The sequence below is a fragment of the Sceloporus occidentalis genome, unplaced genomic scaffold (genome assembly GCF_023333645.1).
Source record: "Sceloporus occidentalis isolate IW3139 unplaced genomic scaffold, rSceOcc1.0.p SCAF_1, whole genome shotgun sequence".
In the NCBI taxonomy this organism is placed as follows: Eukaryota; Metazoa; Chordata; class Lepidosauria; order Squamata; family Phrynosomatidae; genus Sceloporus; species Sceloporus occidentalis.
The window spans coordinates 173,724,205-173,745,876 of NW_028316981.1; the positions used below are offsets into that span (position 1 = coordinate 173,724,205).

Consider the following 21,672-nt stretch of genomic DNA (forward strand, 5'->3'; position numbering starts at 1 on the left):
TCAAGACTTTAAAAAAAATAATAGCAATTTAATTAGCAAAGGCCATCCCAATTTCAAAGCTGCAAAAAAGGCTTCTGCATTGGAGTCATAGCAGGTTCTGGCAGCTGGCATTGCCTAGCATCCCAGAGAAAAGAACTTTTGTTATTTTATCATCTCAGAGAGTGGTCAGTTGCTAGGTCACTTGCTTTCTGTTAGCTGTGAACTATGAAATAATTGTTTCAGTACTTTGATAATGAGAGGTATCTGAGTGTGTTTAGAATTATGTATCTGTTATGAAACTATTTTGAATTGTTTTGGAGATAAGAAAATAAAGTATGCTTAAATGAATAAAAGTTAACATGCAGCTCCCAGAGAGCTGAACTTACAAGATCATACCAAAGCTCTAAGCTTTCGAATCTCCTTCCAGAGCATTGAGCTGAATTCCATGAAGATTTACTAGCTGAGTGAAGAGTAGCTGACACTGAATTTGTGCACATTTTTAAAGCAAGCCTAATCAATATCATTCAATCTTTGCACATCTTAAGCTAGTTTCTTGCCAGTCAACTGCAGAACTCAGACTTCAGTTTCCTTTGCTGGCTAAAGTCACTGTTGAATTGTTTTTCTTCTGTTGACTGTCACCTTCTTATGCTTCCCCACTGTCCTCCCCAGCATACACATGAGTAGAGTTATGTTCTTGATCCCAAATGTACAGGTGGCTATGTCCTGTATCCGTGGGTTTTGAATATTGCGTGACCAGCAGCACTCATTAAGAAAGTACCTTAAGCTTTGTAGCATAACTATATACAGGAAATATTTGCTTTGTGGAGTGGACACTGATTCGTGAATGCCATGCTGCCAGATATGCAAGTATTGCTCTTTTGTGCATTCTCTCTCTGTTCGTTGGAGCTTCACACACTTTCTCCCACCCCTTTCAGGTCTTTAGTACTGCTGGTAAAGCCAAACCCAAATTCACCAGAGTTATCACGACCCTCTGAAGTATTGGCTGGTGTGCAGGCCTATGCTACTTTCCTAGTGTCATTGATGCATCGTGTAGGACTGGATACTGGGCGTCTTCTCCGTAATGTGCTTCTGCAACAGACTCAGCCCCTGGATGCAAATGGTGAACAAACTCTCACTACACTCTACACCAACTGGTAGGTGGTTGGAGCAAGATAATGGTTTGAGGAAATGAAGGGGTTGCTGTAGGCACCATGCCATCCTAATCAGGCCATGCTTTGATCCAAGGTTGAACAGCCTCATCCTTAGCATCTGCATTAAATGCTAGACTTAGTCCTAGAATATTTGAGGTGCTCACAAAGGCTGTATCCACACTACAGAATTAAAGCAGATTGACACTACTTTTACTACCATGACTATTCTACCGATGCCTTGAATTTTTAGTTTGGTGAGGTATTCAGCCTTGTCTATCAGAGAGCTGTAATACCTCACTAAGCTACAAATCTCAGGATTCTGTGGGACAGAGTCGTCCCATTTAAAGTGGTGTCAAACTATTTAATCGGCAGTGTGAATGCACACAAAGAAAGTACCTCTGAGTTATAGGCAGAAAGCATTTTCTTAACCACTGAGCAGTCACAATCATATAGATGGATGGATGGATGGACGGACGGATGGACAGGCAGACAGAATTATAGCCTGAATTGTATGTATGGTGGGAGGTCCCTTATGACAATTCCTCCCTCCCTATTGGTATAATTAGGGTTGGTATCACCCGCAGCGGTAACTCATGGTGTCACCCCCCCATTGACCTCGTCCCATTTCCCACCATACAGAATCCTTAGTAATGCTTTTTTGCACTAATGTTACTCATAAATCGCAATTCCCATATACCACTGAATGTAATGCTAATAGTTGTGACACAAACAACTAGCAAAATTAAAATTATACTTTCAAATTACAATATCATACACACAACCTAACTGTATTTACATATACATAGTGAAGATCTGGTTAAACTGTAAAATTTGAAATTTTATTTTTAAAAAAATTCTGGGGCCTTTCCTTTCTCCTCCCACTGAGCTTCATCCCACTCCCACCATCAGTTAAGGAATTTCAAAGGAAAACAGATGAATGCTGCAGCCTGTTTCTGTCAAAAGGTAGGTGTTTGAGGAGTGTTGTCAGCCCCCCTTAGGGTGTCACCTGGTGCGGTCCGCACCCCCTAGTGATGCCATGGCTCCTCCCATTCCTCCCCCCCTCCAAGGAGCCTTATCATTCCCTTCCTCCCCAAGGAACTTTGTTATGTGTAGATTAACAGGTTTTCTTTGCTCATTCTTCCCAGGTACTTAGAGTCACTTCTGCGCCAAGCAAGTATGGGATCTATTGTCCTTTCACCAGCAATGCAAGCCTTTGTCAGCATACCCAAAGAAGGGGAGCAGACCTTCAGTGCTGAAGAATATTCTGATGTCTCAGGTAGGTGTTCATATGTCTAGACTGGACCATCCAGGACTGAGTTGCAGAAATGCATTTTGATGTGAATTTGGCACTTGTTGTCAGAGTGCAGTGATAGTGGATATTTTTTCAAACTGCTTTGACTTTGTTGGTTAGTTGAAGTTGTGGAGAACACTATCAAGCTTGAATTGGCTTAGGCAGATTTTGAATCATGTGAGTTGGAGCTGATAAATTTAAGCCTAAAGATCAAGTCCACAACAAGGTGAGGGAGGAATACACAAGGGAAGATGGGAACTAAAACTCTGGAATCGAGATGAAGCAGATGGTAACAGAGCAGTCTTTCCTGAGCAATTTGTGGTCATCTCCAAATTATTTAGAACTGGGGTTTGACCAGTCCTGAAACCCTCTAACTAAAACTCTCTAGTATCCAGGTTTGATTTTTGTTTCCTAAGGTCAGTCTGTCTTATTTTTTATTTTTGTAACCACTAGCTGGCAACAATACAGAGACTGAGGGTCTCTGTCTCTGTTTGCTCTCCTGTTGTCCTGCCTTCTTTTTGAAGCTGGTTACAAAGATTAAAAATAAGACAGACTCTGACCTTAGACTTACATCTAAATGGTGTAACAAAAGGAAAACAGATTAGGAGAAAGGATGCAAAAAGCAAACTTGGACACTAGAGTCTTAGAGGGTTCAGCAGATCATGAACTTGGATTTAACAATAGAAGGGCTGCTGTTATTTTCCTGTCATGGTCTCAGTAGTGACAATTGGAAACAGCTGGTAGGCTCTCCAGCTGTTTCCCAGCTATCCAAGTAACAAGGATGAGAGCTTGAAAATGCTCTAAGAACACAGAAAGGCTGAGATAAGCTCACTTTTAAATTTTCCTGGTTGGCCAAGGCCTCTGTTGCCTCAGTCTTCATAGGAGTATGGTGGAGTCTCCTTCTTTGGAGGTTTTTAAACAGAGGCTGGATGACCATCTATCAGGGATACTTTGATTTTATGTTCCTGCATGGCAGGCGGTTGGACTGGATAGCCCTTGAGGTTTCTTCCAACTCTTTGATTCTATGATTGATCATGGAGTCATCAGCTCTAGTGTCCAATCTGTGTTGTTGTGTTTTAGCGAAGACCAAGTAAATACATTTTCTTTCCTGTGCAGAGATGCGAGCACTAGCAGAGCTCCTTGGTCCCTATGGAATGAAGTTCTTAAGCGATAACCTCATGTGGCACATAACTTCACAGATGGTGGAGCTGAAGGTATGGATTCAGGAGTGGATGGGAACATGCTGTGCTTGGCTGCCTTACAACTTATCTTGGTCAAATTATGAAATGTATAGAAGCACTAACTACAGCAGAGCATCTGGACAGTAGAGGTTTGCTGGAGTTTCTTGGGGAAAGATATACACACTTGAGGAGGATTACTAGCTGCCAGAATAAGGTTACCTGAGACTGTGCCAGCATTAGCTCAAATATATTAGCAGAACCAAGCAATTTGCTTTAGAAAGTATTTTAGCTCCCCACACAAGTTATTTATAGGTTCCATTCCTGTATATCCATTGAGCTACAGGCTAGAAACAGTCATTAACCCAGTGCCAGTCTTTGAGGGGAATATAAGGGGCTAGGGTCATACACCTCTCAGTGGAACTGTTTAAGACATCCTCTCTTTCTTGAATCAACTAATTGCTCAAGGAATCAGGAGGCAGAGAGGTGGGTAGCCATCAACCAAGCACCTTTGATCGCAGTCTTTGTGCTCAAGACATTTTTCTTTTTCACCCTTTATTATTATCTCATAATAGTTTCCCCAATCACTTCTACCTTCCTCCCTCCTCATGCTTGTTAGCAAGCCTTTGGTTGTTGTGATGAGTGAGTCTTTACACCATGGGTGGACAATTTTTTAAATGTAGAGGGCCAAAGTCCCTTAGAGAAAATGTCAGGAGCTCTTGCCAGAATTGTGAACCGATCATTTGCAAAAGGATTTGGAAATAAAGCCAGGGACCACATAAGAAAAGGTCAAGGGCCATATGCAGTCCAGTGCGCACTCAGTGCTCACCCTTATACCCATACAGGCCATAGCTGCTTCTGTTGACCGGTGAACATTTGGAAGCTCAGGTCTAGTTGCAGTGTGCTCCCTGCCTCCACTGACTGCTGGGAATCCACAGCTGTCCACTGTCTCCACGGTTGGGCTTCTGCTTATTCTGTGGTTGCCCACTTGAATCAGCAATCATGTTTTTTTATTGTCTTCTAGAAGCACATACCCCATTTCTAAATCCCAGGTCCTCTGACTTCATGCACTCAGCTTTAGGACCCATGTTTGTGTTATTCTCTCCTGTCAAAACTTCATCTGTGTTCACTGTTTTCAGAATCTTCATATGATGTAATTTGATTTTTCTTCGCTTTAGAAACTAGTCACTGAGAATATGGATACACTTGTTCAAATCCGATCTAATTTCTATCAACCAGAGCAGATGGCAGCTTTACTGCCACGCCTAACATGTAAGTGCAAGATACAGATTCTGCATAGTCCCAATTTTCTTGTTCACAAACCATTGGTATAACTAAAAAAGGGGGGAAAGAGTTGTTTTTGCTGTTTGCTCTCTGTATTTCAACTAGCCCTATCAGCTAGGAAAGTTGAGGGCAGTATGACTTGTAATGCTACTGCATGTGACAGTTTTAACAGAGGTGGCACTGAAAATATGCAACTCCCTTCCATGAGAGAACAGTCCTCCCATGCTAAAAATGTACTTATTTGTGTAATGTTTTGGATAATAATGCAAGTGATCAATTGTTCATTGCTATTTCTGTTGCGTTTATGATATTTTAATGCATATTTTCATATTGTAGCAAATAATTGACTATTTTAATTATTTATAACAAAGATTGCATGCTATAATGCAGCATGTTATTTTTGTGATTTTTTGAGCTGTAGTTTCAGGTATTTTAAATAATGTGTGATCATAACTAGGTGTTTTCATGTAAAAGTGTTAGCCATCCTGAGTTCTTATGAGAAAGAAAAATATATAAATCAAATAAATGTATAATTAGAATCAATAGTTGTAATTGGATATAAGTATTTCTGAGCAGCAACATTATTATATGTCAGCTTCCCCAACCTGGCACCCTCAAGCTGTGCTGAATAGCAACTCTCATCATGCTTAGTCAGCATGGCAAGGATGCCAGATTACAGAAACATGCTGTGAGCTCTTGCAAACAGGCAAAAGATTTTAGGAATGTATATTTGTATATCATTGTGCTGGAGCTCCATCAATGTGCTGGAGGTTTGAGCATTGGACTATGACTCTGGAAACCAGGGTTGGATTCCCTTCTTGGCCATGGAACCCCGCTAGATGACCTTGGGCAAGTCGTATACTCTCAGCTTCAGAGAACCCCATTGTGGGATTACCATAACTTGGAAATGACTTGTAGGCACAGAACAACAGCAACAATGTGAAATGTTCAGTCAACTCTCCAGAAGAATCCAAGGATTCTTGCTTGTACTATTCCCAAATATCCAAATGATTCAGCTATATTGGACCTCCAGCATAGGTTTCAACTATATTTTCTGGGGGAACAAATAAACCATACTGGTTTTGTACATCTAGAAATTAAAGGTTGTGGCTCCTAGAAAATCAGGGCTCATCACCACTGTCATGTTTTCTTCTCAGCTGTAGATAATGTACTGAAGAGGATGACCATCATTGGGGAGATTTTGTGGTTCCGGTCCATGGGTCAGGAGGGCCTCCGAGAGGTGAATGCTTGAACCTCTGTGCATGAGTTTATTTGCAGCTGGGGCTCTTGGAACAAAATAATTCCATTCTTCCCTTTGGCAGTGATGGGAAACTAGCCCTCTGGATGTCCTTAGATTGCAGCTTACATCATTGTTCACCATTAACTATTCTAGTCAGGGCTGATGGGAGATTTAGTCCAACAATATGTTGGTCACAAGTTGCCAGTAACTTCTTTAGGCTCTTAAGCACTTTGCAGCAGGAGGGATCTGAACTACAACAAGTGTCCTTTGGGGCTGTACTTCTGCAGAATATCCCAGTAATGTAAAAGTTTTCGTATCCCATGCAAAATAAATTTGCCTTGAGCTGCTCTCAGCCTTACAGCCTGTCTGCTCTGCTTTTGTCACTGGGCTAACTCATCATCCTATCAGGCTCCATTTCTTTTTCTTTTTCTTTTTTGTATGGATCCTTCAAATAAAAGCTTGGTACACTGAATAATATATTTGCCAACTCAACTATACTGGCTGACCAGGTTTAGGCAATTTATGGGCCACTAGACGTTTTTGAACTGCAGCTCCCATTGGCTGCCACTGTCCAACAACATTTGGAGGGATACAGGTTTCACATATCAGTCTGTTCTGTGATGGATGAGCATTGCACCTAGGAAAAAGAGTAAACCTTTGCTCTCTTTTTTTCATTATCTTTTGCATTTTGACTCTGACAGGTCTTCTCCAGTCACTGCCCTTTCCTGATGGGCCCCGTAGAGTGCCTAAAGGAATTTGTCAACCCAGACATGGACATAAAGGTACATTTTAAATATTTTTTCACTCTCACTGGTCTGAGAAATGCATCTGTTAGATGGTTTAGTTCTCCCACGTGTCTCCCAAAGCCTGCAATGGGAGTTATATTAGCTGTTTGAACCTAATGTCCTGAGACTTTTGGGGAGAAAAAGCTTGGAAATAGCAATGCATTTATTGTACAACAAATGTCTCTGCTGTACTGATGTATGAAACCTGCTTTGGCTTAGGAGGTTGGGGAGGGAGAGATTGTGTATCCAGTTACTAGGATTATCAACCACTTAAGGACATGATAGCTGTTAATTGCTCAGTTAAAGCTGCATAGATTTACATTAGAGAAAACCAATTGTTTTGAATAAAGAATAATAACACAAAAGCCATCCTGGGCCAGATCAAAGGCCTGTTTAGTCCAGGACTCTGTTCTCACAGTGGCTAAATAGTTCATTCTGGAAGAAGCATCACTAGGGGGCTGTTGGACTTACCAGATTCAAATGGGGGTGAACACTTGGTGGAACAATTGCTTACAGTCTGCCCCAAGACTCTGCCCCCAGCCGCCCTCCTCCACCAGCCAGAGCACCTCTACTATCTATCGGCTGTGGCTGCTGGTGCCACCCGGCAGCCCCTTCCAGGTCTGGCAGTGCTGCTGGCTGGGCCAGGAAAGAGAGGTGCTTGTGACAGCAGCAGTGGTCATCATGAACTCCTTCCATAAAAGAAAATAAGTCTGTGGCTACCCATGCCACCATCTCCTTCCTTTCCTGTTCAGCCAGCAGCCTCACCAGACCCAGAAGGGGCTGCTGGGCAGCAGCAACACCCCACCCAATCACAGCAGAGGCAGCATAGCTTGCAGATGGGGGCAACTGGGATGTGTCCCAGGCAGCCTGGGGGGTCAGCACGAGTTATCGCACTAGAGTGACACCAACCCTACTGATGCCACTGCTCTGGGAAGCCCAGAAGCAAGACAGGAGTGCACCATTACCCTTCTGCTCATGTTCCTCACCAGTTGGTACTGAGACGCATACTGCTTCTGATACAGGAGGCAATACTGAGCTCTCATACCTAGTAGCCACTGAAACCCTCTGTGAATTTCTCTAATCCCTTCTTAATGCTGTCCAAGCTGCCAGTTTGTGATAGCTAATTCTATTGTTTAACTATCTGCTGTGTAAAGTACTGCGTTTTGTCTATCCAAAATTTCCCACAATTCGCTTTCATTGGATGACTCCTGCTCCTGTTACTATGGAAGAGGGAGAAAAAGGTCTGTCTTTTTTCTCTGCATAAATTTATACACCAGTTACTGCCTTCTCCCTTTACTTGCCATTTCCTCCTAAGTTAAACAATCACAAATATTGTAACTTTTCCCCATAACGAATGTTGCTCTCTCCTTCTTGTCATTTTCTTCATATTTACCAGTGCCTGAGTTGTCATCATCGGCATTCTCCTTTTCTACCACCACCTCTTCTTCCTCTTCTGCTGTGTTCCACCTCTCTGAGAGATAGCAACCAGAACTTTAAACAATATTTTATGTATGGGTGCACTATAGCTCTTAAGGTATTAATGATAGTGGCAATTTCAGTCTTGATCCTTCTCCTGTTAAATCCTTAATATGGCAGGATACCTTCTTTGAGGAACAGTTAATTGCATTTTTGTTATGTAAATAGCAGCCCCAGGGAAGCTTGATCTGGCTCCTGCCAATGGGGAAAAAGGGAGAAGGAGAAGTTCAAATCTTCCACTACCTGCTAAGATCTCAATAATAATGGCCTCTCCACAGGCGCTATTTGCATTTCAAGGGAACCTTCCTTTGGTGCAAATGGGAGCAGTGGGAAGTTGTTTTCCCTTTAGGTTTATTGAAGGATGAAAAGCCCACATATAGGAATACACATATGCATATACATGACTTCTCTGTGTTTATATGATGAGCGTGTCTTGCAACTGACAATATCACAGGGCCAAACTAGATATAACAAAATTACCAATTGGTTGAATAGCTTAAAGTAGACTACAGGTGAAGTTTCTAAGCTACACTGGGACCCTGGTATGGAGGGAATTTAACCCTTCCCTATTTTGCTGCACCTACCTGCCTGCTTTTTGCAGGGGCAAACGGGAGCTATTTGACAATTACACTTAACAGGACATTTGAAGAATGTGCTAATAGTTTAGATTAGAAACATGGGAGGGGGAAAGTTAAAGTTTCACTTGTACAGGCTTTATCCTGAACACTTGCGATGTGTAACAAGTCATATATCCCAAACTTCTTTCACAGTCTGTGGGTCTTGCCACACAACATTCTTGGTGTGATGTGCCTTCATATCAGCTCCAACTCATGCTAACTCTATCAAGGGGTTTTCTTGGAAAGATTTATTCAGCAGAGGTTTGCCATGACCCTCTTGTGAGGCTGAGAAAGTATGAATTGCCCAGAGCCACCTCATGGGTTTCCATGGCTTAGGAGAGATTCCTGGTTGGAGTCCTAGAGTCTAACACCCAAACTAGGTCACCACACTTCCCCCAGCAGTATAAAAAAGAAAGAGAAATATACAGTATTATAGACCTCCTAATTAAAATGTAGTCATGAAGACACTGAGCGAATGACATTGGACCGCTGCAGTTGCATCTGTGGTTGATGATTGAGCTTCAAGGCAAATCTTATGTAGAACTCCATAACTACTAAAGCAGTAAAAGGAATGCCTGAATGTTGAGTATTATTGCTGTGGATGCCCTGCACAAGAGTGTGGTGAATCGATCGCCCCTAGGCTACTAGATTTCAACCCAGTTCTGATGGGTAAAGACTTAGGATTTATGCTGTGCCATCATTCCAGTTCCATACACTCTGCAAAGCTGGACAGTTATTTCAGCACAGCATTGCTGCAAATAGTCAGAAAAGACAGGGGAGCAGAGAATACAAACACATATCTCTGCGTTTGCTTGCACCCACCCACACCATCACCACCAATACAGCTATCTTTGTCTAGTTTTATTTCTCTCCATGCTACTAAGGAGATGGTTTGGCTTTTGTCTGTGTATTATTTTGCCAAGGTGCTGATTATCTTGTGACATGTGGTGACTTACTTAACTTAACCCTCATCCAGGTAATACTGTGGTGGAAATGATATCACACTCAGGGTGACAAGATATTCTCCTTTTTCAGGACATGTCCTACATTTCAACCTTCTGTCCAGGAGGAATTCCAAAATGTCCCAAGGCTGCTTGAGGACACAGTGCAAATGTTGAAAGGGTTTTTCCCCCTTAATTTCAGCACAATGGACAAATGAAAGGAATAATTTAAATGTAGATTCAGGTCCAAAACACTGTGCAGAAATAATCTGGTTTGAGATGGCTATAATTGCCTTGGCTTAATGCTAGGGGATGCTGGAAACTATAGTTTTGTGAGACCATGAATCGGAACTCTGGTGTCTCAATAAACTGCAGTTCCCAGTATTCCCTGAGCCTGGGCAGTTAAAGCAGTCTCAAAGCAGATTATTTCTGCCATGTGTTTTGGCCCTCAGTCAAAGGTTTGTTGCTAGTAAAGTACAATTTTAAGCATTTGTCTTTCCCAGAGTTCTACAAGTATATTGCAAGCCAACAAGACATTTTAATAAGTTAAAACAGATAAATGCAGCTGAGCACATAATAAAATACAATATGCGTAATATAGCTGTAAATAAACCATATGAAATGAATTTATATTTATATTAGTATTTTAGCTTTTATTTGTAATGTCCTACATTTTTCTTGAATGTCCTATATTTTACAGTGCCTTGTCCACCTTTGCGGTTATGATATCTGGTCACCCTGACCACACTCTTTGAGAGTTTCTTGAGTGTTTTGCCTTGGTGTGTTGATGTACATATCTCACCCCCTGCAGTTATGAAGGTTCATCTTTCTCTGGGTCAAGTAAGCAAATCAGCTCTGCCCTATGGTCCATCCATAAAAATTGTGCTTGCAAGGGTAGGCAGTGTCCTCTTTCCTGTCTGATTTTGCTAAGAGTGTATTTCCAGCAGCTGTTTAGTTTCAGTGAAGCAACTGTATGTCATTGTAGTGCAGCCCTGCCTTTTCTGACTTGCTTACCAAGACCTCAGCTTCCTCCTGAGCCTTTATAATTGGAAATGCCAGGGACCGAACCTAGGACTGGCTGCATGTAAAGCAGGTCCTTCCTGACAGGTCCTTGCCATAGCAAGGCTGGCAATGCTGTTGTTGATGGGGATTATATTGCTTCCTTCTCTGACCAGTTCTTGTACTGTAAAACAATTGTTCCCAAATTCAGGTCACCAGATGTCATTGGATTTCAGCTCCCAGAAATGTCAGACAGTGTGGCCCCATAGGAATTCTGAGTGCTGTAGTTCAATGAGTCTATGAATGATGTCTGGGGACTCAGGATTGGGTATCAGTGCTGTTCAAAGGTAGGAGCTGAATAAGGCATCATTGCTCCTTGGGCTTAAGTATTTACTACTCATCCCTGATTAAAATTGACTCTTAAGCTTTAGAAGCAAGTAGCTTGCATTTCTGCTAATTTTTACCTCAGTCCCTCCCATTCATCTCCTTTAATCTTGGCTTCCCTCTTTTATCTCTTATTTTCCCCACAATCCTAAATTGCATTCTTTAAAAGAGGGATGGGAAAGTGTGGCCTTTCAGTGCTATGCTAGTATGCTAGCTAGGGCTGATGGCAATTGCACACCAACCATATCTGGAGGGCCATGTGTTCCTCACCTGTACTGAAAAGCACTGTTCAAAGGGATGTCTGAAAGTCACCAGTTATCAGTTTCAACACCTGCATCTGCAGTTTATCTTACAGGGTTGTTGTAAGGATTGCTGAAATTTGCAGTGAACAGAACTGACTTTAATTTGGAAAGGATTAGATTTTTTAAAGTAGTTTTGTAAGCATATAGACACGTACTTGTGTGGGTGGTCCTTTGCTTTTAATGAATTTTTCTTATTTGTATGTAGCATTTTAATGCCAGATAGGAATTCAGAAACAAAATGAAAAATCCATTAATGTAAGGGATGCATAAAAGACCTAAGTTTAAGACAATCTACATAGTAAAATGGAGTAATTATTTCCCTGAGTAGCCTTAATCTGAATTTGCACATAGTATTTTACAGTAATCAGAACTGCTGTGCTTTACAAATAACACTGAAGTTACGTGTGGAGAAGGAAAATGGAAAAGTAAGAATATTTTAAAACCATGATTGTACTTAAGATGCATTGGCTTGTAAATATTCTACCATAGTTGCTCTTGCTATCCTGTGTCATGGATGCATTGGCTTGTAAATATTCTGTATTAGTTGCTTTTGCTATCCTGTGTCATGGCTGGTGAAATCTTGATGCACACACACCATACATTTCGAACATCTAACTCCCACAGTCCCATAACATTGGTCATGCTGGCTGAATTGAACACAGCTGGAGGGGCAAAGCTGCCAACTTCTGTACAGTTGCTATGCTAGAAATTGCTCACAGAGCTATCACTTTGCCTGTTTTTATTCAAAATGTTCTACCGCCATGCCTTGATTTGGAGCTTCATGAATTCCCCTTCCACTGAATATCTCTTTTCTGTTTGCTCTGGATCTTGCCACTAGGGGCAGCTGTTCTCCACAGTATTGGCTCTATCAGTGTCCCTAAACTTCCTTGACAAGCAATGCAGCAGCAGGGAAGGATGTGCATGAAGAATGTAAATGATGGGGATGATTAATTCCAAGGCTAGATGGTTAGTGTGGTAACTACCCCTCCTTGCTTCTCCTCCCTATTGCTTTAGGGTTAATTACAATTATTATTAGTGGTAAAGCACAATGGATAAATAGAGAAAACTCTGATTTGCATCCCCAGACAATTGCAGGGAAAAGTAGGATTTGGATTGTGTCACAGACAGTCAGATCTATCTGTCTCTCTGTCTGTCTATTTATCTAGGTAGCTATCTAGTGTTTATGTATCGCCTCACAGCCCAGGAGGGCTCCCAAGGCAATGAACAAATCAAAACCAATTAATACCAAGATAAAACCATTTTGATAAGACATTAAAATATTCTTTTAAAATTCCTAAAAGCAGTCTAAAAACAATCCTAGAATCCACTTTTGAAATACTGTAGTTAAAACAGCAGTTTCAGACATTGAATGCCATGCAGAACACCACTGTTTTGGCTGCCTGCTGGAAGATTAAAAGAGTCTAGGGAGTTCTAGTTGAGACACAGATACAGAGAAAGCCATGGTATGCGTATCCAACAACCTAACTTCATGAGGTATTGAAACACACAACAGGGCCTCCTCTAAAGATCCCAGATTTTTGGCAGGCTCATATGGAAAGAGGTAGGTTTTTTTTCCAGATATGTTGGCCCAAAGTCATTTTGGTCTTTATGTGTCAACAACAGTACATTTGGACCTTCATATCTGTGGGAGATTTGTTCTGGACACACTCTGCGGATACAAAAAATCATGGGACCTCGAGTCCCATTGTCCCTAATGGCGGTGTGACATCCGTGTGGCTGTTAGTGCAGCTGTGTGCATGCACTGTCATTTGGAACAACAGGGCTTACCATCCACGGTTGCTCAAATCAGTGGATGGAAAGCCTATGGATGGCGAGGTCCCACTGTATCTTGAATTGACCTTGGAAGCAAATTGGGACACGATATATCTCTTATAGGAGATAGAACCAGTGTTATACAGTCTCTAAAATGCATTCCTGACCCCAGTGTGGCTACTGTATTTTGCACTAGCTGCAGTTTTTGAACACTCTTCAAGGGCAGCCTATGTAGAATGTTTTACAGTAGTCTAATCAAGAGGTAACTGAGGCATAAACAACTATAGTGAGATCTGTTTTCTCTAACAAAGGGCAAAACTGGCACACCAGTTGAAGCTGCGCAAAAATGCTCCTGGCATGAAGACTGGATCTGTTAGGAAACAGCCTCCCTCAGCAGAGTTTAGCAGAAGTAATGTGTCTCAGACTTTCATACCTTCCTGGCTGGGATTGACTGAAGTGAAAAAACAAGTAGGCAGCATCAAGTTATAAATTAAATAAATGTACTCATTACTTTTTGAATGCACATACACTTGAAGTACCTCCATCCTAACTATCTAATGAAAAGATTAGGTTAAAAGAAGAGCACCAGTGAGCTTAAAACTTTAACTCGCCACCTTGTTAGGTTGAGAATAAGGAAAGAGCAAAGAGCAAAAGAATCTCCAATTGTTCTAACAGCAGTGAAGGGGTGTGTATGATTTTCCAGCAAACCTCTGGAGAGCCTCAGTTCCCTACTCCTGTTTTAGAGGAACCACATGGACCTAAGTGTTTGCACAGATTCTGAAAACACAAGGAGCAACTACGGTGTTGACTACCACACCAGCTGTGAAGTGTGTAATGGTAGCCTGAATGAATGTGGAGGTGGAGGCATGTCTTTAAGGAGAGGAAGACTGAGGTTTTTTCCACTCAGAAAGGTAGTGAAATAACAGATACATTTCTAAAGGAGCACCATACTGAGTTTGATAGAAAGCTTGCAGAAAATATTCAGTAAAAGGAGAAGCGACATCAGCTGGTATGCATTCCTCAGCTTACTTGATGGGGAGTAGCAGTGAGATCACAGCTCTTCTTAGTCACTGTCTTTAAAGGGCATGGGGAGGAGAGACATTGGCCAGTTACAGACCGACACTTTAGTGCGTGACGAGCATGCACTAGGGTTACAAAAGGGCGGTGCTTCCGCACCGCCCTAACCCTAGTGCGTGCTCGTCACGCACTAAACAGCGGCGGCCCTTCCATACGGCCGCCGCCGTGAGGACGTCACGGCCGCGCCACCTCTAGACGGGGCGGCGCGGATGTGACGTCCTTGCTCCGCGCCAGGGCGCTTAGTGCGCCCTGAACACAGAGCAGGAAGGAGCTCCGTTTCGGAGCTCCTTCCTGGTTTAGTCCGCTGGGCGCAGCCTTCAGACAGCTGCGCCCAGCGGACTAAAAGAGAAAGGGGCCAAGCGGCCCCTTTCTCCTTCTCCCCGCCGCCGCAGGGTGTCCTTGGGGCTTGAAGCCCCAGGGACACCCCTTTTCAGGCTGCGGGGAAGCGGCGTTTTGCTGCTTCCCCGCAGCCTGAAAAGCGGCGGATTGGGGCCTCAGCGGCTGCCGCTCTGCATGCTGAGGCCCCGATACACCAGGGGAAGGGGCGGGTGCAGCCCGCCCCAAATGGGTGGTCTATAACCTGCCATAATTTGATTTGTAATTTCATTTACCCCTTCCCTTTTTAAAATTCAAGCTGTGGTTGGACAAAAAGCTCCAGATGAAGGACAAAGGCAGAAAGAAAGTGATTCCCAAACTTTGTTTCCAAATGATTTGTTCCCAAACACTCAACAAAGTTACCACAATTATGGGTGCATCTAGACTGGTTGAAAAGTCCAGATTATGTTCCCATTCTTTCCTGTTTTATACTGGGCAATAGTAAGCTGACCTGGGGAATTGATATTAAAAGTCTCTGATCGTACAAAATGTGTATGGATCTGCAAAATAAAATCAAAAAGAACAGGAACAAAATCTAGGACTTTTTGATATTTTTAATCAGTCTACTCTAGATGCATCTTATATAACTATTTACAGGGAAGTCCCCAGCACACACATTCATATCCACCCCTGTTTTAAAGGAACCTCATCTAAAAGAGGAGGCATGGTCAGATCCACAGAATGTGGCTTTTAATGCTAGGACTCATATTAAAGAAGATTATACCTCTCTCTTCTCCCCTGTGTATACGTTTGTGTGTGTATACAAACACCATTCACAAGTATGGAGTTCTACATCAGAATGTAACTTCAGATAGGCTTGAGCTCCAGATGTTAAGACCGTGTGCATGTGTTAAAATGTCCAGACCTTTTGACTCCTCTGGTTCTACCTTCCATTAGTCCCATTAAATCCTTCCTCTTCTCCATAGCCTCCTCTCCAGATCCTGCACAAAATTCCATGATCCAAGATTTTGTGACCCACACAGAAGCGCCTGGTTTCCATTGCTTGTTGCTGGTTTTTAAAGGGATCTTTTGGAACTTGCTGTTCTGCACATGCTGACCTCTGTAGCCTATGACTGCCAAATTTAGAACATACTACTTGGCAACTGTTGTGCTGCTTTGAAGTAAATGTGTGCACTATGTGCATGCATGCATGTGATTGCTGTTTCTGGCAATGGTTAGCTCCACCCGCACAATGGTGTTGGCCTCAGCATATTTGCAACAGTCTATAGCTTCCAGGAGTCTGTTTACTATCTGCTCTTCCAGTCTCAGGTGTACCAGGTGGCTGAGCGCAGGTGCTCAGCCCCATCCAGCTAAAAGGAACAACTGCCCTTGTTGTGTAGCTATGTTGAGCATGGCTCATCTTCCCTGCAGCTCTCCTGCCACCCGTTCCTCTTTCAACTGCTTAGAGGCATCACCTCTTCACCGGGCTTCTTTCAAAGCAGCACCTCTCCAGGGATGTGGGCAAAAGCTAGCACTGCAGGCTTCTCTTCCCTTTGAAGAGTAAGCTGCTTCTAATCTTCCTTCGCTTCCTTCCTTCTCCCATCCCAGCCCTTTAAAAAAAGAAAAGAAAAGCCATCGAGCAGAGTCTAAGCTGTTGCAATAATGAAAAGGCCATGTCCCACAGAGCTCTTAAAAGCAGTTTTTCTGTCTCTCATAGGATGTCTTAGCTGATCCTTGCATCGTAAAATGCTGTCACTAGGCGCTGCTGTTCCACACAGCCCTCTCCATTTCCCTCCAGACAGCTGTGCAATCCAGTGCTTGCCTTCTGGAGTAGCAGCATAGATGTTCATTTTTACCTTGGCAAGGCTAAGAAGGGATAGGAATGAGGAGCTACCAAAGCTCACTTCAGATTAAACCAAGAGTAAACTGAGCTACTGTGCGAGAAAATGAAAGCTCATCAGAGGCTTGGCAGATATTTCCAAGTCAATACAGCTGTTTTTGTAGTACATCTCATGATTTTTAGTATGAGAGATGCATCACACCTTGCCTGTTGGTTGGCCACACACTGCTGTTTGTATCTAGAGACAAACACGGAGATGGAGATGCATGGTGGTGAGGCAATAACAGAGAGAGAGAGAGAGAGAGAGAGAGAATGAGATGCAGTAATTTTGAAAAAAATCTTGCCATTCCGTTGGAACATTTGCCCAACCACATACAGGTGAAAAGGCAGTTTTCAGGCCAGACCAAGCAACACAATGATACACACTGCAGAGGAACAAAATCAGAAGACATGTAGATATATGTTTGTAGGACAGAGCAGCAAATTTTCATCTCCCAAGCAGGAGTGAGACAATGCTCCTCCTCCTGCAGTCTTGGGACTGGAAACCATGTTTTTCTTTTGCAGTCTCAGGAAAGATCATGCTTCTCCTTTTTCAGTCTTGTTTTGTGGCTCTCAGGGCAGAACAGGGCCAAGAGGACTGAGCAGCTCACATTGTTTTGAGCCCAGCTTCACATGTAAGAAGATTGTATGTGTGTGTGTGTTGAGGGGGGATATTGACTTGTCTGAGGACTTCCACGATGGCATCCCTTTCATGCTACATGACTCTATTCTTGCTTGAGCTACAGAAGACAGAATACAAGGCAACAGCCAGGCATTGAAGAGTTGGAAAAATATTTAGAAATAAATCACAATGTTTAATTGCAAGGGTGATTAATTGGCACAGGCTGCCCAAGGAGGGGGGCGGATTGTCTATCATTTGCAACCTCTTGAATCAAGAAACAGCATGTGTGTTTCAGAGAGATGCTTGGGAAAGTACTCAAGAGTGGGCTTGAGGCAGCAGTTACTGGTCCCTTCTGCTTTTTACAGCTATAAATGTTTTAAAACTTTCTCCAGCCCCCAGCTGCCTTCTGTGCTAACTAACAAGAAATCTGCAGAAGGCTTTCACCTTAATTTATTTCTTCATCTCTTCCCTCCCTCTAAATCCTTTCTGCTCTCCTGGAAGCAACTGAAAACAAATTCAGTTTCAGATTGTACACTAACAGGACCAATCTGAGGTCATAATTGATGCAATGGAGAAGCAGGCATGCAAAGTGGGCTTCCCATGTGATGGACAGCCTTTATCCAAGAAGAAATATTTGGTATGATTATTCATCCTCAAAGGAAGGAGGTTATATGCAAACTGGCGTTACAGTCATAAAAGTTTCTGCATGGAGCACCTACTTTGCACATTGTTCTAAGTGTAGCAATAGCAATAGTATTTACTTTTCTGGATTGCTTAATAGTGAATTCAGCACTCTCTTAGCAGTTTACAATCTGTAAGCCAATTGCCCCCAACAAGCTGGGTACTCATTTTACCATCCTAGGAAAGGATTGAAGGCTGAGTAAACCTTGGAGCTCTGGGAATGAATGCACAATATTGTGGCTGAAGTACAGGCATTTAACCACTGTGCCACCAGGGCTCCTAAGTGTAAGAGGGCGACCTGGATGCCCTCATGGGATTTCTTGTAACTTGATCTTTGCCTCTTAGGACTTCTGACAGCTCTGTTCAGGTAGGTTGGTCAGAGTTTGAATGGGTTCCCTTTTTTCTCTGCAACCCTCTGGGCAGGGGGGTGAGTCCTTTTCGCACCTGCATAGGCAGGCAGGCCTTATAATAATTAATTAAAACCTATCTGCAGCCTGAAGAAGTTTGGCAGTTTTAATTTTGGCTCCTGCCTACTTCCAAGTTGTGCAGGCCTGGTCTAGGGACATCTTCATGGATGACTGAGTGATGCTCAACCTCCTTGCTCATTCTCTCACTTGGAAAATCCATTCCAGACCTGGAATTGCCCTGAGATAGATGTTGCACTATACATGTGCCCACTTGGGCAATTCAAGTTCAGTCTTGGTTGAGGTTAGAGAGACACCCCATCAGTATTTCCCTTGACTCCTTGTCATTGTTGGATCTACAGGCAGGTGGCAAGCCATTTCACTTCACAGAATGCCCGATTGGAATTTTCACTTTTGGAACCAGCACAGTATTACCTTTTGCAGTCCTGAAAATCACTATCTGCTAACACCTTTTATATTGTTAGTTCTTGTTTGTGTGTGTGAATGTGTGTTTATGTGTGAAAGCCAATTTCCTCTTTTGCTGTTATAAATAAAACTACATTTGTAATTTGTATTCTGAAAGTTCATTTTTCATAAACATTATACAGTTGTCCCTCCAAGTCCACGGACTTGAAATCCATAGACTTGAAAATCCGCCATTAATTTTAATGGGTTTTGCGCCCATGGTGCGCACCCCACATGCACACACCCCAGTCAAGCCTTTGGGGCTTGAATATGCATGAAATTTTGAAGTCACCGGGGGGGGGGGGAGTCCAGAACGGATCTCCCATGAATTCCAAGGGGTGACTCCACATAGGCTTTTTAGTTACCTGAAGCTCACTTGCAGCCTTCATTTAAGGTAATTAAACCCCCCTATTTGAATATGGACTGTGGGTGCCCTCTTGGGACCCTTGCATTTTGGGTAACATTATGTTTACTAGGGTATGGCCTATTTTGCCCACTTGTGCTGCAAACCATGTATTGCAAAAATGTCATAAGCCTTTAATACCTCATTCCAAGAAAAACAAAGCTTTCACCCCATAAAAAGAATGCCAGTCTTTTGAGAATTAAATATGAATTAGAATTATGTGCCTACTCTGTTGTATGGAGGGGGGGTCACAGTCTAATGCACATGTAATAGGACAAAAACACCTCTTTTGTTTCAAGGCTGAAATTCATATTTGGATTCTCTTAAGAGCTGAGATTGCTTCCACCCTTTGCTCTTCCCTTTTTCTCTTAGTGCAAGCCAAGATTTACAACCAGCGGTGTGGGAGGTGATGCATAGTACACCAAAGTGTTACAGTCCTCAATGCCCAGAGGATATAAATGTTATATTAAGTGGCTGACAGAAAAAGGGGGAAAGAGATTAGGGATTTCTTTATAAAAATAATGGGAATGGCAAAGGGGGTAAAGAAATGTTTCAAAAATGAATTCAGAGTCTGGACTGAGGACTTAAGGGAAGATTGTAGCACAAGCAAGGGCTTGAGCCTCTGTTATCTAACTTGTGTTTTCTGCAATTTGAACATCTTTCGCTCACCTGACTTACATATTGATTGTCTTCATCTCTGCTCCTGGTAAACACAAGGGAGCATTTGGGCTGCTCAGATCCAGAGAAGTGTGATATGGGTGAAAAGCTGTTGAAAAGATCCTAGCGGGGGTGGAAAGGATTGTTGACATGCCTGCTTTCTTATCTTTTTTTTTCTCAGCTAGATTTGTATGCAAGCACTTTATTATTACTTTTTTTTTGGCTTGGTCCTTGTTTGAGAAATGAGAGGACCATCACTTAAATCGGTCTGTGGTTGCAATCTTCTCTGTTTATGATATCTATGCAACATCACAGCTAGTAAGCTTCTTTCAGCTGCTGCTCAGATCCAGTGCTTCTCCTACTGCTTTTGCCTTTACTTCATTTCCATTGTGTGTATGCAAGATGTGCCTTCCAGTCATTTCTGACTTAGAGTGACCAACTAATAGTGATCAACTTCAATTTATAGTGACCCTATTACAGTAATTTTTTTTACATGATGTATAAAGATTTCTGAGGCTCCTCTGAGGCTGAAAATGGTGCTTGCCCGAGATCATCCAGTGGATTTCCATGGTTGAGTGGGAATTTGAACTCTGGTCTTGTGGAGGCCTAGCCAGCTCTCAAGCCACTAGACCACACTGGCTCCTTTGGTATACCTTAGTTGTCCCTCTTTCATGGTGTACCACATATCAATGTGTTTGAAACTTACTTACATGTATCCATAGATGGCCTAGACCCCCAATATACTACAAGGAGCATCACCATAGTTATGAATTCACTCTCTGGGACCCTTTTCTTTGATATCTTAGCACATCCTTCCCAATAGCTTTGGACTACACTTCCTATCATCCCCAGCCAGTTGGGCATAATGGCAGTTGTTGTCCAACACACAGGGAAGGTGTTGCATGGAGAAAGTGTGGGTTAGGATGCTGAGTTCCAGAACAGAGCCTTTTTCATGCTGTCACCTGGTCTATGTAATGTGTTCCCTCAGGAAGATTCCCTGGGTTTTAGCTGTGAAGTTTGAGGAGTGGGATGAAGATATTCCTATTGACTTTTGAACTTGGGAGACAGTTTTTCAACTCAGTTTTGTTCCTTTCATACGTGATTTCTTTGACAATATTATTTAAATGGTTTAGCCATTTCTATTGTGATACTGCAGGGTGTGTGAGCTGCCTTGAGCATCTGGGAGGTATTCAGTGCCTTTAAAAGAATCGGATTAAATGAATGTCTATGCATGTCATAGAGCTAGGTGGGAGCAATAGGGCTTGGGTTGTCTGCTGCCACAAAAAGCAGTAGGCCCAAAGGACAACCCCTCCACCCATTTCCAACACCTAGCAATAGGCTGGAAAGTAAGATTCCTTGCCCCATGGTTTTTAAATTGCTTTTCATTGGGACTGGTTCTTGAGAAATGCTTTTAATTGGTACTCCTATGCAAGGAGTCCATATTGGTTTGGTTATTCTACCTACTTCTGGGCTTGCAGCCTCTTGTGCTTCAGTGGAATTGTCTGTTATTACCCAAGGAACAGGTGCAGGGGACTGGGGGGGGGGAGTCTTCACCAACTCTCAGCGTTACTTCAAATTTTGGGGAAATTAGTTTTTCCAAGAGGCTTAGGTAACCTTTGGACCATTTGCGCTAGTGTATACCAGTACTAACTGGGGGAGACTCCAGGTTTGATAAATAAATAAGAGAGTTTTATTTATTTAGAAAATATGCAGAATGCAATCACATACTCAGAAGAGCCATTCACACAGACACAGCATACAGAGCTAAC

At 42.6% G+C, this 21,672-nt stretch overlaps 1 protein-coding gene across 6 annotated transcripts in view; it reads left to right on the forward strand.

Annotated features, from left to right (window-relative positions):
- NCKAP1L (NCK associated protein 1 like) overlaps positions 1 to 21,672 on the forward strand; it is a 139,695-nt gene that overhangs the window by 97,986 nt on the left and 20,037 nt on the right. For 5 of the 6 annotated variants that reach the window (XM_089482573.1, XM_089482610.1, XM_089482582.1 and 2 more), the window contains 6 exons: positions 915 to 1,133; positions 2,276 to 2,406; positions 3,538 to 3,635; positions 4,778 to 4,871; positions 6,041 to 6,123; positions 6,825 to 6,905. In XM_089482573.1, coding sequence (XP_089338699.1) covers positions 915 to 1,133; positions 2,276 to 2,406; positions 3,538 to 3,635; positions 4,778 to 4,871; positions 6,041 to 6,123; positions 6,825 to 6,905 — 706 coding nt within the window. The remainder of the gene's footprint in view (positions 1 to 914; positions 1,134 to 2,275; positions 2,407 to 3,537; positions 3,636 to 4,777; positions 4,872 to 6,040; positions 6,124 to 6,824; positions 6,906 to 21,672) is intronic. The other variant, XM_089482618.1, reaches the window with a different exon arrangement.